At 42.7% G+C, this 19,391-nt stretch overlaps 1 protein-coding gene across 2 annotated transcripts in view; it reads right to left on the bottom strand.

Annotated features, from left to right (window-relative positions):
- Positions 1-19,391, bottom strand: part of LOC116698834 (enhancer of polycomb homolog 1) — a 34,745-nt gene that overhangs the window by 11,850 nt on the left and 3,504 nt on the right. Inside the window, exons 2-6 of one of the 2 annotated variants that reach the window (XM_032531038.1) lie at positions 17,744-17,833; positions 5,809-5,968; positions 2,297-2,442; positions 1,355-1,561; positions 48-196 (exon numbers count right to left, since the gene is read on the bottom strand). In XM_032531038.1, coding sequence (XP_032386929.1) covers positions 48-196; positions 1,355-1,561; positions 2,297-2,442; positions 5,809-5,908 — 602 coding nt within the window. In that variant the 5' untranslated portion in view covers positions 5,909-5,968; positions 17,744-17,833. Of the gene's footprint in view, positions 1-47; positions 197-1,354; positions 1,562-2,296; positions 2,443-5,808; positions 5,969-15,801; positions 16,271-17,743; positions 17,834-19,391 lie in introns of those variants that run through there. The other variant, XM_032531036.1, reaches the window with a different exon arrangement.

Here is a 19,391-nt window from a genome sequence, read left to right as displayed (position 1 = left end):
TGTGTGTGTGTGTGTGTGTGTGTGTGTAGCCTCAGCGGCAGGCTCACCTCTTCTCAAAGATCTCCAGTGTGAGGTGCAGCAGCTCTCTCTTGCTCTTCTCCCTCCTTTTGATCATCTCCAGGATGGTGACGGCTCGGCTCAGATCCCTGCGCAGCTTCAGCATCTTCTCGTAGGACGCCTCATCATTCTTACGGTTCTGAGTGTAGGAAGGAAGAAAATGGATATAAGCAATGCTTAACAATAATGGGCATCTCCCCACCACACATATGGAATAAGTAATAGTGTCAGTGCTCGGTTTTCATTTTGTGACTGTCGATTTAATAAAAGGACTATATGCTCATTTTTTTTCATTGTAGATCTCTAAAATACTGTTTAACTCCCATCTCGATTTCATGAACCCAGTCATGTGTCTTGTCTTGTGTGCTGGGTGTCTCTTCACACACCCCTATAAAAGTATGGAAGTAGAGTTTGTAGTTAAATGAACCTTGTTTCAATGTATTACATGCCCATGTGTTGTCAACCTCCTCTAACTTAGCTACAGCCGGACAAAAGATAGCATGGCAGATGCCATCGACAGAACTTGAGCCCCCTCCTCTTTCCCTGAAGTGTGTAAGAAATATTTTGGATTTCCAGCAAGTTATGGTGACAATGTTTGCATTGTTGACAAAAAAAACAAAAAAGCCAGTTTGCAAGCTTTGCTATGTGCGTGTACTAGATATTCTGTTTAATATTACATTAGCCCAGCAGCTAGCGGATACTCCTACTTATAGCTTTATTTTTTATGCAGAAGGATGCTGTTCATTAAACATGGTTGGCGGTGCCCAACAGCATTCTTTAGTCGGCATGTCATGGTCATGTATTCAGAACATAATCCGTCACAGGTTAGGCATGTTGACATCACTGCAAAACGGAAGCTAATCTGGCAAAGCTACACAAAAGGCGGTCACCATGAGAAAATGGTTTCATGCGAGGAGAAAGCCTGTCTAACGGGATGAAATATTTGGGATGAAACATAATTTTCTTTGTCCCCAGTTGACATATTGCCACTGAAGCATGTCCAACTACACAACAGCTAACAAGACGAGGAAGTTAACAATAAATGATCACAGCTAGGGATGTCCCAATCAGCTCTTTTGACCCCCTCCCCCCAACTTACTGCCAAGGGCTGGCAAGCCACGAGACACTCTGCGTTTGTGGCACACAGCGTTTTGTGGCGCATGGCATGTGTGATGAAAGGAGGTGATGACTACATCTGATCCCCATCAGTTAAAAAAAATGCCAAAAATCAGCTCCGATCCAATGCTTGGGACATCCCTAATACAGCCACATACAAACTGCCAACAGGATTACGGACCTTCCTGGTTTGCATCTTCTCGGTGCGCCGTCGGAAGGCCACGTAGGGGTCACTGGTGCTGGAGACGTCCCGTTTCTCCTGCTTGACGGTGGGGATCAGACAGTTGGCCCTGCTGTTTTTCCTCTTGCGGCTCCAGTAGTCGAAGACCTCCTTGATGAGCTCATCGTCCTCCTTCAGCAGCAGTTTAGCCTCCGAAAGGCTCACCGGCTGGAAAGATACAAACAGGACTTACATTTGGATGAATAAAAGTCATTTGCAGGCTTTTCTGGTGATGGCGTCGTACCATAAATGGTTTCAGGGGTATTAGGGATAGACTGATAATGGGCCCTGGCTGATTATCGGGCTTTTTTTTGGCAGTTTGCAGATTATCTGTATCAGTGTTTTATTTACCTGATAACCAATAAAGTTAATAAATTAAGTGTTCTACTTTGGCTCGGCTACAGCTGTGTCTGTCCCTCTGCTTCGGTTTCACTCCCTACTGAGTCTGACTTTATATGGTTTTAAATGTTAATTCAACTGAAAACTTTACCATCTACAGCAGTGAGAGGGCGCTCTAGATTTAACTATATGCTGCCCCTAAAGACAACTGAGAAAGACTAAACACAAACAAAATGCCCCCAAAAAGGAAATGCTATTCTGCAGATCAAACATACAGTAAAATATGCAGTCAAAGATGGTAATCGAGCAGGAGACAAAGTTTGGAGTGAGTGAGAAACTAGTGAGGGACTGGCAAAAAGTTTTTCTTTTTACTGCATTGAAGAAAACCAAACTAATCACCGCTTTAAAGCAAGATAACCAGAGCTGGAGGAACGGGTCCACAGATGTGGATATGACAGATTTATTATTTGAGCGTATATTGCAGTGGTCTGGAAGGTATTTCATAAGTTTGTCTTTATAGCTAGCTGTGTCCTCGGGGCCGATAAAGACACAAACGGTGCCAACCTGTTGTCCACTGCCTTTCTCCAGCCGGTCAATCATCTCCTCAAACTGGAGGAAGCTGATCTCCATCTTCTTTTTCAGCTTGTTGACAAACGCATCGTCTTCCGAGTCCAGGTCGTAGTCGGGCTGCTCTGTGTCCAAGCTGAAAGCTGCAGGGAGGTCCAGGAAAAGAAAGGAAACAGACTTTAGAGTTGGACAGATGAGTCTCTGACCTAATACAGTATTGCAGATTTGTAATAACCTTTAAGTCTTTAACAAAAATGGGGCCCCACCTGCGCCTTGCCCCCCCCCGCAATTTGGATATTGCAGCACTCCATATAGCGATTGATAAAATTGTGATTGTGTAGCCCTAGCCTTCACTGATAAACAATTAACCTTAAAATAGTTAAACCTTTGACTAGTTTATTACTGAACCCAGCCATCACGTCATGCGCCTCCACAAGTAAACTCGACCTGTGGGAAACACTACTCACCATCATTTAATGACCAAGTATTTTTTATATCTTTTTTTTTGTTATATCTTTTTCCGCCTTTATTTGACACGACAGCTAGGTGAGAAAGGGGAGAGAGAGGGGGGAGACATGCAGGAAATTGTCACAAGTGGGCTTCTAACCCTGGACCTCTGCATCGAGGCATAAACCTCCCTGTATATGTTTACCTGCTCTATCCACTGAACCAACCCGACCACAGTATTCAAGTATTTTAATGACAAGATTTTCAACACCGTTGCATATCTAGGATTAAAATGCAGCCCAAAGTATTTAAAGAAAATTGTTCAGCTATCAGACACAATGAAACAAAGACTACATATGCATTTCAAATAGCAAAGCGACATTAGTCATATACTGATGTGCAACCAAAACTTGACCAAGTCACCCGGCAAACCGTGAGAACTGCCGCATCCAATGCCAAAACAGAGTAGTTTTACTCTAAACTCTGATGCAGTTCCTTTCTGTTCAAGATATACCATTCCTTAAAGCCTCTCAACAGCCACACAGGTAATTCCAGTTGTTCTGGCTGATTAGACCTCTGCTCAGGTTGAAGGTAGGTCAGAGCTTAGATGGGAATTTATTAGGTCCCAAATCTTACCAACCAATAGGAACAATAAAGCTGTCATTCATCCTGCCCTAACAGGTGCAAGGACGCTAACAAGAGGGTCAGGAAGACGTCAATCAGTCTAGACACCCCCCACACAGTCCTGGGAAAGGTCCAATCAGCTAGATTAACGGAAAACACGCATGGGTTTTCAGGGCCTTTAAACTGCACAGGACTACTTGCCCACATTTGACTGGAATACATGTGTTTTCAGAGTACAGCCTACTAGAGCTGTAACAATTCCAGATGTTGCTGTACAACTCATTGTCTCAAATAATTGTGACTAACAGTATAATAGTTTCTCTCAGTCAAATTTGAAAATATTCATGCATTACATTTTCAGACAAATTAAAAGTTGAAAATAGATTCCAGGAAAAATCTTCTGGTTATATTATGATTATGTGGTGTCAGATATGTACTCAGCCTATCCAGTGCTCTGAACAAATAGGGGAAGGGTGGCGATGGTTTAATCAGGTTTGTCAGGCAGATTTTGGGCCGGCCACACGGGCAAGTTCAGTTTCTCTGGCTTGAGGCAGCTACAGCCCAGGACGTTTGGAGTTGCTGTGGCAACAAGTGACAGCTGCCACTAGCATTGCTTGAGCTCAACAGTCTGTCCAATAATTACAAAATAAACAATTACCATTACGGTCTTAGGAGCTTAGCTAATGTTAGCAAATAATTGCGTTTAAATGGCGATTGGGTTAAAAAAAAAAAAAAAAAGTTAACATGACAATTATGTAATAATTGATCCAGGCCTACAGCCCACCCAACATCTGTTGGATCATGAGGTTAGGGACACACTGGATGAGGATCAGGCATAATTACACCACATTTGCCCTTCGAGACGACTGAAAGCATAGGGACAGAAACAATATAGAATATCTGTTTTGTTGTGTGGAGTATAGCATGTTCAGTCACACCAACCTCTCACACTGCTCTCACAACCTCTCACACTGCTTTATCAGACAATTTAATGGATCACCATTATATGAAAGCTTAATGATGCACACTGAATATTTCTGCAGGTCAAAGATGCATCAGTATAATTTTAGTTTAGTATAAAAAAACATGACACTGTCCTTTGCTAATGGGCTCTAGTGTGAGCATATTTCTGACTAAAAAGATACAAATGTAAAAGCATTCCTCTTATGGTGCTTTAGCGTTTCAAATCCTCTAGTATGTCTCAAGCCTCCGTGACCGGTGAGAGTCATGTCAAACAGCGTCAGGCCAATGCAAACCAACTCATTTTCTCACAAAACTCACAGCAGGTACACGGCATCATCTACCCAAATCATATGAAACTAGCTCCAATCAGGCACGCACAGCTACTGTACTTACAATTAGAGAGTAAAGGATATATGTTATTGACTAGGGAAGGGAGGGGGACTTATACAACATAGTATCGCAATATTTTCAGTGGCAATACTGTTCTTTCTTCAATCTATCTATATCTATCTGTATGTGTTGGTCAGTTTGTCCCATTCTGCAGCAACAATTTGATATGAATGCTGTGTGGTGTACAGTATAGGGCTGTCCCAAACCATTAATCTAGCGATTATTTTTTAGATTAGTAGTCTAATCTAATTATTCATTTTTCAATTAGCTATTATTTTCCCATTGCTCAATTATTTACAATTTAAACCTGACAATTATAAAGGACGTTATAAAGGACTCGTGAGACAAGTGAAACAATCTGGCGTGGTTGCTAGATCTGGGGGAGACTCAGCACAGGTTCCCTCCCACTCACGTCAGTCAGGACGTATCTGGGTGAGCTACGGGAGAAGCACCGGTGAGCAGAACTTAAGATGTTCTGCTGCAGTTACCCTGACTCATGGATCCTTTTACAAAGTCTACAGACTACTACATTGTTGTTGGCATTACGAGTAAAATACTCCCACACTTCAGAGGACCGTGTGCAAGCCTTTTTCTCAGTGTGTTGTTGCTCGAGGCAGCCATGTTACTTTTATATTTCTATGCGACAATGCAAATTATTTGTGATGACGCATTTACGTAATCGGTGATGTCTACTACATGTAGTGGACTAGTGGTGTAGCCAGACCCTACTTAAGCGCGCTCTGGAGGAGGGTCTGGCAAAGGGAGACCCTAAATGGCCATTTTATACGCCTTCAATTTAGACAACTTCCTACAGCCAGGAAACACCTTGATCAACCATTTCATTTTTACTGCCACCCTTTCATCAGCCATAAGACTTTATCCTCAAAAGTTTACAAATAAAAAAGTACACTCATGCACAATTTTCTACTCATTGCCACTCATCAACAGCCCCCAAGTGCCATTTAATGCATTCAATATAATCAAAGGCAACACTAATGAAACATCCGAGGTCCCTAATCTGCTACATCAAACTCATTTTCCCTGATTGCAGCATCCCAGATTTGTCATTAGTAAAGCCCACTTACGCTGTATGTGAATTAGCTGCTTTGGCATCTTGAACTCCCCAGGGTAGAGGGATTCATAGTAGGTGATGTTGCTCTCTGCCTCGGGGACCGGGATGACCATGTTGTCCCGCTTCTCGCCATACACCTGCTGCGCCGAGATGGCCCTCTGGAGATGGTGTTCCTGCAGACACAAGGACGGAGGTGAGAGACCTGGAGCACTGAGGAGGGATGTGTTCGTACCAGAGATTATATCCAAACTAAATACCATACACACGAACAATCAACGACAAATTGCAATACAAAGGAAGTCATTAAATAGTTTGTCACCAAAGTGCACTAACAAGCTGTAAAATATCCTGGTTAGTAGGTGGTCTCTGGTTAAAATAAATTTAAAACAGGGACCAAAGTTGCTCATTTGCATTATGGGTTTGTTAAGAAATCATTTATTGGTTGATATATCATTATCCAACCTTTCAATCATCCAAATATCAACATCAGCCTTACAAATCTGGAATGGATAGGGCTATGCTGTAGACCTGCATAGGTCTACAGCATGGCATAGCATATGATTGATGTCACTAGTCAGCTAAAGGCCACAGCAGTAAATGAGCAAGTGGATTTAGTCAGCACATGCAAAGTCCTGGGGCCAAGCAGCTGACCCCTGATCAGCTGTATGCGGGCTCACTAATCGGGGTGCACGATACAGAAAATGTCACGATTCAATATTGATTTTTAGGCTCAAGATTCAATATCAATTTTTCTTTCAGAAACAATTCTCAAAAAAATATATTCACAGCACAGTAGTTACTTTTCCCATGTGATAGTATACTCCCTATACTCCCTATTTTACAACTCCTAATTTCAAATGATGTCCCCAAAAGGAAACGTGGTCAACATCTGGGGCTCACTAAGTTTAGTTTCCATTGTCCAGCGGGGAACTTCTTTGGTTGGGGGGGTTTGCTGGGATACTAAAGACAACGGTTTTGGAAAAGACAGGTTAAATGTATAAAGCTTAAGACATGAGTAACTTCATTATTTTTTGTAAAAATGAATGAAAAGAATGGGGTTAAGGGTTGACCAAAGTCTCCTTGGGAGATTGGTCCCAGGGGCCTGTTTGAGTGGGGTCCGACACCAGACCCCACCAGTTTGTTTGGGACTCCCATTCCTTTTCACGAGCAGATAGGGTGATGCAGTCAGCTGGTAGGGTTTCTTCCAAACTGATCGTCTACATGGGAGAAGGGCAGCAGCTGAGATTTCCCTCTACCAGAAGCACGCCGGCCGTCATCTGGAACCTGTTCCCATTTCAACTGTAACGCAGTGAAAGCAAACACCAACCCCTATGGCATTTAACTTTGTTGTCACAATATCCAGTCACTTCCGTAAATACTGGACCAAAGCTGTCGGTCCTTCAAAAAGCTAAATCTTCACAAAGGGCGGCAACAAACCAATTCCAAGAAACTGCCAAATTGCAGCAAAACATTTCAACTGAAACAGGATCTCAAACCTGATAAACTTTGTCATGCTGGGGGGGAATAACAAGCTGACTCATGTAAGCCAAATGTACACTTGCAAAGGGTTATGGGAGGAAACTATCAATTATCTAGTTACACATTGGGCAACATTAGTCATCCAGACCAAATAAACTACAAAAAAAAACATCCTGTACAGGAACAAACAGGGCTGCCAGGTGAGATAGAACCATATTAAAAATGGTTCATCCTAAAGCTACACTGCAAGACAGGTGTTTGGAATATTGAATCTTGACTCAATGCATTTATTAAGCTCTTCATTTAAATATGTGGATACACCTGTAACTCGTATTATCACAAGAGATACCAATTGAGCCTGGAATCAAATAGAAACTGGACAGAGACGAATCTGAACCTTCCAACCAACCGAGGACAATCCAACGCTGTTTTTGCCGGTTGGCCTTATCTGCTTGCCAACACTGTGACAACAGCCTGCCACTGCCAAGTCTATTGAGGGTTAATTAGCTGGAAGGAAGGGAGAAAGGCTTGACGGCTGACTAACTGGTTTGCTCGTCTCAACAGTCCCAGTCAGTGGTGGTAGTGCAGCCTTTGGCCCAGAGCTGGGGGCTGAGCCACTGGCAGGCAGGCTGTCAACAAGGCAGCGTGCCGACGGCCACGCACACCAGCTCCCCGGGGAGGAGTAGTGTATTTGTTTTCCCAACGGCCGTCAGAGTCACAGGGGTAAAAAGAGGGGGCAGGGAGAGAATATCTGTGCCTAGGGAGGGTAGACAGAGTGAGTGAAATGAGTCCAAAAGAAAGTGTGTACTAAAATTAACTGTGTGTGACACGGTTCTCATTGAGAGCAAATGACTTTGCCTACTGCAAAAAAAAACACAGTTATGGCTAAGGCTGCGTACCAAACTTCAATAGTTTTAAGGCAACCACTGAAATCAAAAAATGCCTTGTCATTCAATACCAAATTTCAATACCTAAGGAGTAAATCTCATCAGCGTCAATGAGCCAATAAGCACACACCATACAGAGATCTAGTTGGTGACGGCTGTCTAAGAGTCATAGAGGCATGTAGGGAAAAAAACTATTGTACGAACAGAGACATGGCTCAGTGTGTGTGTGCTGTAATATGAGTGGCTTGACTACAGTGTGCATCACATAAAAAGGGATAAAGGGTTCAAAGTTGTCCCGCAATGTTTTTTTTCATAAAATTCGTATAGAAAAAATGATCGCAAATGTAACGTGTTGGAAGTCTTTCAGCAATACCCAGCGCTAATTATGGCACAGTCACTTGTGTTATGCATATCCTCGTAGGAGGATATACTACATCAGCAAGTGTTGACAAGGAGAGACAGTAGTATGAAAGAGATTATATTTTATTTTTTTTAAAACATGGGCAATCCTGCTAAAAAATAGCAGATTCTAAATAGCGGATAGAATCCTTTCCCATTGCCAGTAGACAAGTATGCCTGTCATTTTTTTTCCTCTGGTGTGTCACGTCACCAATGCTCCAGAAAACAGTGTTAACTTTTCCTGATACAGTGAACAAAACTGCAAACTGCTCACAGACACACACTACGTACTGGCTCTGCTATTCTTCAAAAGAGATCCATCCGTAGTGTATCAGTGGAGAGAAACATGGAGGCCAGTGACAGTTGCTTATTTCTTTTTGTATCCGTTACTTATTCGGGCTCCATTTCAGACTCTGGGCTTAAGTCAACGTTCGAGTGCAGCCTGGGTGGAATTTCTAGCCAGAGATTATGGAAAAATGGCCATGTCCAACCGGGGGCGTCCTGTTTTCACCACGGTCCATCGGGGCTGGAGCCAATTAATCCCCCTGCCTACTGCAGAGTCCTTCGCTGCTTCTTATTTCACAGGTAATGTAACAGTTTAATTGCTATGCTGCCAGCTCTAATGTCTGTATCTCAATCTCATTTACAGCATGCATTGTGTGTGTGTGTGTGTGTGTGTGTGTGTGTGTGTGAGAGACACCATTTGTGCCACTGTGTACGCGGACCATCATGCAGTACACGGGCGCAGATGACAGCCAGCAGACACCACCGTCAGCTTGGAGCGCTTGTGTTATTCTCGTACCATTTTTGGAACAAGAACATCCTGTTTCTCTTCATGGTATTATGCCAGGTGTCAGTGTCACATAGTTTGGACACCCGACATGCTGATTGGGGATCGTTCCTCGTGAAAAACTCTGTCACCGCAAAGCCCGACGCAAGTGTCTTTGCTATTTTAAGACCGTCCAGCGCCCATGGGCGTGCTGGTCTTACCGGGAGGTGTGTTCAGTTTTACATATAAAAATATGACGGTGCAAATCCTCCATAATAATAATAGCAATGTGCCAAGGTACAAACGCTCCTGGCGTTTTAAGGGAATGGGAGACAACACTCTGGTTTACTGCATGTTACGCCCAGAACACACCTAGCAAAATATACACATCGCAAAAGGCTGCCAACATTAGGTATAGATCGATTATTGGGCCGTTTTTTGGCAGATTGCAGATTATCTGTATCAGTGTTTTGACTGATAACCAATAGTTAGTTAATTAATTAAAAAGTGTTCTACTTTGGCTCGGCTACAGCTCAGTATCTGTCCCTCCGTTTGGGTTTGACTCTCCACTGAGTCTGACTTCATTCCTTAACACTGCAGAACACAGATCAATGTCACACACGCACGCTTTGTGTAGACAAATACTTTATTTTGAGTCATTTAAAAAACTAGAAATACAAGATAATGTATCGTATCCAACCTGAATGTAGAGTTTGACAATAAGGAGAAAATCAAATATCCCGATACTTTTGACCAAATACATCGATATTGTAGGGTTGATTTGTGTTTTCACAAAATATTAACACATTGAGATTATTGATAAATAGAGCCTGACAAATAAAGGATTTTTAAGGCCGATACGGATACAAATATTTAGTTATTTAAAAAAACGATATATATTTTTTTAAATAATCCAAAAACATGTAACAAACAGATTTCCCTAACATTAGTTATTTGTAGTTATTTAAGAGTCCTCACTAAAATGATCGGTCGGGCTAAAAAAAAAGAAAATCATCAATAACTTGGACATAATGAGTGGGTAAAGTGAAATCAAAGAACAGCTAGAACAGTCTGGTAAGAAAATGACATCACTGGAATGCAGCAGTAAAACCAGGAGAGACAACACTTATTGCAATATTACAACATCCAAAACGTAAGACAATATCTAGCCTCATATCAATATATTGACCAGCCCTACTTAAATTATCAAAAGTACTGCTTATTATATTAAACAGCACTTTGTCAACATTTTCTAAATGAGCATCAGTTTATGAAGTCTTTTTTGGAAAGGTTTTAAATCAGTTTAGTGATTGCTTCAGACATAATTTCTTCACAATATGAAAATATTGATTCCCCATTTTGCTACTCGAAAAATGAATAACCATAAAAAAGGGGAAAAAAAGAGGGAGCCAGAGAGGCAGAAATGTAAACTTTGGACTGACTTTCAGTCCACAATCATGTCTGTAGTCATCTGCAACACGTTGCAGTCTACTGTATAAAATCAATTTTATGTCCCAGAGCACCACCCACCCACCCTCCCACCCCCACACACCCTGTTACACCCAGGGCAAGTGATTGTATTTTACATTATGGCGCCATGTGCGGCAGCAGTCTGTTGTGAGAAGGTAGTTTGAGAAGCCGCCGTGGACGAGCCTTTCGGTTTTATTCTCAGTGCTTCCCTAAGGCACCTCAAATCTCTTAACACATTCCACTGTAGTATTTGCTGTGAACCCCCCATCTGTGCATGTACGCTTGCATAACCTTCACGTTCTTATCTGACTGAAACTGAATCATCCCCCCCCTTCCCCGTGAAGGTCTAACCCTCCGCATCAGCATCCTCAGGCTTTTCCACAACGAGGGGGGAAAACTAACGTATCAAAAAGCCCCGAGCTAAAAACTCGCTGGCCGTCAAACCAAATCAAGCCATGTTTGTTTACTCCATTAGCCTGGGAATTAATAGACTGAGATTACATACAGAGCATTACCTGGAGCACACGCACACACTCTCTCTCGCGCTTTGTAACACACACACACACACACACACACACACACACACACACACACACACACACACACACACACACACACACACACACACACACACACACACACACACACACACACACACACACACACACACACACACACACACACACACACACACACACACACACACACACACACACACACACACACACACACACACAGAGAGATCCCTGTCAAGTCTGCTGAGGCAGCCAAAGCCTCCTCCCCCGTCCCCAGTCTCGCCTCTGACAGCGCCTGTCCCAGACACTGTAAATGCCACTTAACATGATGGACAGCTGCCTGGGCTGTCAATGGACGAATAGCTAACAGCACAGAGCAGGTTTATGCACCACGTGGAAGTGGGGTGGGTAATGAACGGCAGCCATCAGACTGCCCTTTTGGCCAGGGCAGGTTGATTTCTCTCATTATGCAAATTAATATGGGTGGTAATTTACGATAAACAAAATAAGTTCGGTTTTAAGCGTAGGCTCACTATTGCATAATAATGAAGTGAAACCAGTTACAACTAGGGCAAGGTATCGGTCAAAGATTTTTGATACCAATACAGAGACTTTGATATTGGTTCCTGAGCAAGATAACATTACTCAAATGTTGTTAGGCATTTTTCAGCTCCTAATACGTGAGCCCCGTCTCTGTGTAACAGAGTTTTTCCCACGCGTCTTTAAAACATGAAACATTAGACAGCCAATCAGACATTAGATCCTGGTAGAAACATGATGCATGCTTATTGGCTCACTGACTCTTATTTACTCCTTAGGGATTGACATTGGGTATTGCATGACGAGACATTTCGATAGTTTAGAGGCAACTAAGTCGTGCCTAAACAGTATTGAATTCGGTACCAAACCCTACTCACAAACAGGGAACGTACAAAGTCTGTAGGCCAACGACTGGAAACTCCTTAATTCTCAGAAGTTGCTCCTGCTGAGGATTGCCTAGATAGCAAACTAGCATTGAAATAAGATTAAAGAACCTCCCTGGGGGCTGGTGTTAATTTCCCACGCTTCCCACAGTCACGTCAATACCAACCTGTCAACAGTAAAAGAAAAGGGGGGGAAACAGCTGACAAAAGCAACTTTCAGTTTCACAGCGTATGGGCTGCAGAGACTTTGGACAGGTGGCATGCCCCACATTAGCAGCAAGGCTACACACTGAGAAACTGGCGCACAGCCAGAATGTGTGTTCGTTAGTGTGACTGTGTGTGCACGCATATATGAGTACAAGAACTGTGCCTGGCAAAAAGGGAAAACACAACAGATGCCTGTGGGTACCAGGGCCGCAGACACTGACCTCACTTTCACCCAAACGTAAACACAAGACAAAGTGCCGGGCCCAAAACAAGCCGCACGTGCTGAGGAAAGCGATGACAGCTCTTCAGTCAAACCACACTGCGTACACGCACAGCGCCTGTAAGTTACAAAACCACATGCTGGACTTAGCAAAGAATTCTGAAAGGCAGGTCCAGCACCAACAGAGAAAGAGTGTAGTCTTGTGCTTACTACAAAAAAAAAAAAGAAGGTACAAACGAGCAGTGCTAAATGCAGCATACAGAAAGGCCTAAACCTAAAGTCGCTCTGTGGTCCAAGTTCAACAGCTCTCCCTGGCAGTCACCCTGCAGACCACAACATTGAGTGGGTAGTCTATAGTGGCTCAAACATATCTCCAGGAACGCATGGCGCTACCTTCCCTGTGTAAAGCAACAAGTGAAGTAACGAAAAAAATATGCACTTCTGTTGGGTACCGAATTTTTTACTTTTTTGGATACCAACTGAATTACTTCGGTACCGGAGGAGCGACTGACGTTAAAAACAATGCCAATTTTTGGTACATGAGGGCGCGTAAGCAGGAGCTTCTCTGTGCTCTCTGCATGTTGACAGAGAGAGGGACTCCGACACAAACGCAGAGGTGCGGACGGAGCGACGTTAATTTGTCTCGGCAGTGTGTTTAAGTCCCGGTAATGCCGGTACAGCGGCTGCAAGCGGGGCAACCGTTTCCAAAACGAGACAGCATTCGCTGCAATATAATAATGGGGGCGAGGAGAAAGTGGTCCCGGCCTGGGTGAACACTTTCTCTGAGACAGACAGGCACAACAGGGTTCTCTAATCCCTGGTGACTGACTGACAGGACAGAGGTTGTAAGGCAAGGTATCTATTTTTCTATAGCACATTTCAGCAACAAGGTAATTTAACCTACTTTACATGAAACATTAAATGAGCAATTAAAGAGGAAAAATAAACAGGCTAAGAAAGAAACACAAGAAAAAAGTTACAGTGCAGTGTAAGAAATTGATTAGATTTAATGGGTTGTAGTGATGGGTTTGGGAGGGGAGAGGGATGGGTTGTATTTCTGAACAGCGTGCCAATTGGAATTATTTTTACAATTGAAATAATTTTTTGATATTAAAGGAGATAAAGTAGGGAGTGAAGTAGACACGGGTCACATGCTTATTTCACAGATAAGAGGAAAACATTTTATTTTTTATTCAAATGGGGATTTATAGCTTTTACATCGGTCAAGGGCACCGCTTACTGTGGCCCATGGCGGCAACACAAGACGCACCTGGAAGTATGTTGGTCGCTACGGAAACCAAGTTACTCGTGTTAAATTTGGAGTCTCCAAACAACTCCAATAACCAAAACTATTATACTGGAATCGTAGCTTTTTGAAACAATTCCAAGTTGGAACCGGTTCTTGATGCCCAATCCTAATTGCAGTAAAATAACGTGACACCATACCTGATGGAGTCTAAACTATACATGTCTGTATCTACCAACAATGATTCAAATCATATATATCCATCGGAATTCAAAACACAGCTCCAAACACAGGGCAGTGCAGGCATGCAACAGGTCCTGGCCTACCTCATATAATAATATGACTGTTACATAACTCCAGCCCTCTCCAGCACTCCAGCTGGGCAGAAATCAGACTTTGAAGTGACACAACACCCCCCCCCCCATCTCCTCCTGAGCACCACGTGCTGCTGGTCTGCCAGCCTGCTGTGCCATATGACACACTGAACCCCTGACACCTAACCACACAAGAGTAGGGAGGCAGACTGCAACACACTTCTAGTGAATATTAAAAATCATATCCACCAGGGACGTCTGTAGTGACAATCCTCATTTACTTGCCCTTGTATTTAAACGTAAGTCCAGACTGCTGGGTCAGCTACAAAGAAATACTCTGGAAGAAGCCACATCAGCTCAGAGGACTCAGAACGACAGTTTTCTAATACATGGCATGAAACTTTTCCAGGGGTGGGGGGGGGTGGATATAAGTCTATAAACACCATCCTACATCTTAAAGATAACCACAACACAACCATGGGCAGGGAGCAGACTGTTTATTTACCGGTCTCACTGGTTAGTGCATCCCTGAAACTCACTTGAAACATTGTTTCTTTCTAGCCAACTTAATTAATAACCATCAATGATACCCAACTATCTGCTAAAATAAGCTTATGGAGGTTTTCAATTTGTTAATGTGAAAATATGAATATATATAAAATATATGTGGATGCGAATTAATGTTCTCATCTGAAAAAATCAAATGTCAACACTGTGAAACCATGGACATTATGAGTGACAACAACAGTTACCTGTTCCGGAAAGGAGAAATACATAAATACAATGAAATCTGTGTTAGTGGTGCAAGACTGGGAGATTAAATAATATCTCTCTGATCGCTATGTTGGATGGTTATCCCAGTGCATTGGCTGTTCAAACCATGGTTCTAGTTGAAATAACTACTTGTAAACTACATGCCAACAGCTGCATTATATAAATCCAGTGATCCCAACCCACAGCCTCCATACAAAAACATGAAAGGCTGCATCATTTAAGACAATTCCATGACATGACAGAGCTAATAATAGCCAACCAACTGTAAGACTGCACTAAATATACTATGTCAACAGACAATGTAGGCAAAGACACACACGCACTATTTCCTGTTCAAGATGACTAAGACAGAGTAATCTCCACTGCATGGCAGCAGTGTTGACATTTCTGTCCGGTAGTAGCACAGATGCCACATAGAATCTGAAATCACTAGCTCCCCCTTGCCCTGCTCCTTTGCAATTACGCCAACACAAGGCCCGGTCCTGACAGACGAGACAAAATGTCGGAATTGCTGAAGTCACATGACTCCTTTGTACTCAGAAAATCACCTCACGCACAAATTAGCCGGTCAAACCGGGTAATTTTATACTATAATGGCACAATGCATCCCCGCGTAGCCCAAACACCAGAGCTAGTCCCACATATATTCCATTTGCGACAGAATTCCGTCGTGTTTCTCCTGAGAAAAGTGGCCGCCATTTTGTGAAAGCTTGCGCAGAAAAATAAGAGGGACGCCTCTGATCACATAAAAATAAATAAACCAAAGCATATATTTTCACAATTTTGGACGGTTAAAAGCATACCGATTCCTCTTCTTTCTCCATCCCCGTAGGCATCTGCGGCACGGCCCGGTTAATGGATGCATATTCGTGTAGGTCGGGTAAATCCTCACAACGGAAGACGGGTAGTGGCTTGGAAGCGTCCAGCGCCCGTGCCCGAAACGACAATTTACTCATTTTTCACAATTCGAGATGCAATATAAATCTATCGGATCTCCTAATATTCAAAACGGTACCGAGTGGAGCTTTCATGGATGTTTCTGTGCGGTTATCTCTATTCTAACGTTCGAATGGTTGTAGCTTGTATTTAGGGCGTCGCCAACGGAGCCGGGGGAAGGCCCGGTTCTTGGTCGCTCTCTCTCGGACTGTTTTTTTCCGACGCTCCGCTCCCTATCGTTGGCTCAGTGCGCCATGGACAACATGGCGGACATTTAAAACTCTTTTGCTCTGTTTCGCTCGGAGCGGTCCAACCCCCAGTTCGCGGACCGACCATTCCCACACGATCCCGAGCGCTTGCGCGTTGCGGGGGTGGGGGGAAGGGGGCATTTCTTGCAAACTAACTACTCTACACATACACTAATTTCAATTATTGAAATTAACATTGGACATGGCCGAAATATATATAATGCGAAAATAAAAAAAACAAAATAATGGACTATATCTATCCATCTATATAAATGAAACAAAATGAATACATTCACTTCTATTCAATTACTAAATGAAAATTAACTATATAGGCCAAAAATAGATAACAGTGAATTTATAAATAAAGAAATTTGATTCACGTGCATAACAAAAATTATGATTAATATCACAACATTTTGCAAAAGTTGCAGCAGTGATGCACAACAGCATAACTTTGGTTTAAAATTGATTTTGCCAAAAAACATACTGACTGCAGTCCATATTTGAATATTAAATACCCATAACATCATTTTTTTACTGGTCTGACCACTCAAATAAAAAGGATATTTAAAGTGCATCTTTCACATTACATCTGTCCAAACATCTTCTTTTTAAGTCATGCATTGATATTACAAAAGGTTATTAAAATGGGTGTTGCCTGGTTTAATAATAAAAATACAACCTTAGGAAATCCCTAAACTTCTAGCAAAAAAAATCAAAATAAGCCTCAAACAATTAACTGAAAATTCCTACATAATTATTATCAGTTTGTCAAAGCTGCTTGCACAAAACTGGTGGTCCCAAAACCTTCACAACAGGGGCACAGGTTACAAATTTCACATCCTCCTCTTCAGGCCAACGCCTAAAAATACCACGGAAATAACTGTTCCTGCTAAGCAGAGCCACCGAAGCTCATCCATCACTACAACAGTCCACTTTAGAGAAAAGGTTTACTCCAGGTGGAAAAAAACACTGGGTGTGGGTGAAAAACCGCTTTCATGGCAACATGTTCACCACCTGGAAAGTGTCGCCCTCTCCTGGCCTGACAAAGGTTTGGACATGCGGGACACCAACATGTCTGTCTGAACGCAGCACAAAGGCACACACCATTTGTCACCTTTCAAAATAATGGCCCACGTCATTTGACAAAAAAAAAGTTTTTTATGGCCTACATAATCTCCTTACGGTGCTTGCCACCACTGGTAAACTTGCCTAAATCCCCAGTTGAACAGGTCATGTGATTCTACTCCTTTAGTAGAATGGCCTATGGAAAGCGTGTGGCTTAGGCCGTTCTGTTTTTTGTGTTTTCTGAAATAAATGACTCAGGCCATTACATTAGGGAGGTGACGACTCCTGAATATTTGTTTCCAGAACACTGACGCTCTGCGAGTGTGCATAGTCACCGGTTAGAGGGACTTCAGCAGACCCCGGGGGGGGTTTTGAGGGAAATTGAGAACTGATGTGCACTACACAACAAGAACTAAAATACATTAGGGGAATTAATTAATAATGTTCACCAAGGTCGAGAAGTATATATTTACAAGTCTTTAAAAGGCTTTACCTGTTGATGACATTGAGTTTAGCCAGGGTCCACCCAGGGGAACTGGCCTTCACTTTTCATCAGTAAATCCCGCGGCTGCATCGTGACGACCTGAGGACAAATTGACAAGGACATTAAGACAGGACTCTGGACTTTAAGGCAGTCTAAGATAACACAACACTTTACATGTAAAAGACAACGTGACAGCTAAGTTACAGATGGAGATGAAACCAAGCAGCATGCAAGTCAAGGTTTAGAAAAAAAGAAACCCAAATTAGATTTGTCAAAGGGGTTTAGGAGAGGAGGGTTTGTCTAGGGCGGGGCAAAAGGTGGTCCACCACCTGATAACAATTGTCAGCAGTGCTGCCTGGTCTAACCCTCCAACTACCACACCTGGCTGGCCCGTCTGCTCAATGGACTCTTTGTATCGTGATATGCTGTTAAGCACGTTTCATTTGTTTACAAGTCCCACACAGCGTCTTTCACCATTCCTCCTTGATCTACGCATCAGTTCCGCCGTTTTCAGTCTGCAAGTTTTTCAAAACACGAGAGGAGGCACATGCAATATGGTGCCAATTAAGGAACATTCTGGATGACGGAGGTGATGCAAAAACAGGCAGACAGGGAACATGGGGAGCAGCAAAGGTCCCTAGAACATATATTAAATAGAATTAAGTTGCATATTGAACTGGGTCTACAATAACTTATACAAGCCTTTATACGTACTGTTTTTGCATAGAATACCAAGTTATTCAAATAGCCTAATAATTGTGGGCTTGATTTTATAAGTCATGTTTTAATGTTGAACACACATGTGGATGGCCTTAGTGATTGACTAGAGGCCAGTAAGCAGTGGAGATTTACATTTGCTAATAATATGTTGGATTTATGTTAAGACTTTCTTCATTTTTGAAATAACTTTCAAAAGAATTTATGATTTGGAGGCCCCTGGATTGACTCCGAGGACCCCCTAAGGGTCCCGGACCCCGTGTTGAAGATCCCTGCTCTAGGCCAGTTCCCGTACATTTGGTAGGGTGAGCTGGATTAACTTTGGGGATCCCTTAGCGTGTCCTACTGCCATGTGCAGGTCAAAACGGGCCACACTTTGGGTGATGCCCAAAGACGTGCAAAACTACTGACATTCCCATCAGCCCCAGCTGTTGTGTTTAATGCTGAGTAGTTCATGTTCTCATGCTAACACACTGAACTACAGCAGTTAGCATGGTAACCATGATAAGTGCTACACTTTTAGCTGCTGTGGCTGAGTACAGAGTCACGTGTGTGTGTGTGTGTGTGTGTGTGTGTGTGTGTGGGGGGGGTTGGGCAGCCTTTGGATTTTAACAATTTTGATTCCAATTTTTCCTTTCGATTCAGATTCTTTGAGGGAGAGTTGCTTATTTCAAAGATAGGAGCAGCATTGTGTTTTGATTAAATGGTGATTGACTGTGTTACCAGGCTTTTTCCACGTGAAATAAAGCTACGGATTCAAAACCACATTTTCCAAACGATTCCAGTAAAATACCAATCCATTGGAATTGGCATTTTTTATTTTTTTATAAACTATTCAAAGTTGGAACCGGTTTCTCGATGCCACATCCTACTGGCGTGGCTGTGAACTCTTAACGTCTTGTTACCACTGGGTCCAAAGACCTAATGTAAAAGGGGGGGG

Source organism: Etheostoma spectabile, chromosome 12 (genome assembly GCF_008692095.1).
Source record: "Etheostoma spectabile isolate EspeVRDwgs_2016 chromosome 12, UIUC_Espe_1.0, whole genome shotgun sequence".
Lineage (NCBI taxonomy): Eukaryota > Metazoa > Chordata > Actinopteri > Perciformes > Percidae > Etheostoma > Etheostoma spectabile.
This window is presented reverse-complemented; position numbering and strand designations above follow the sequence as displayed.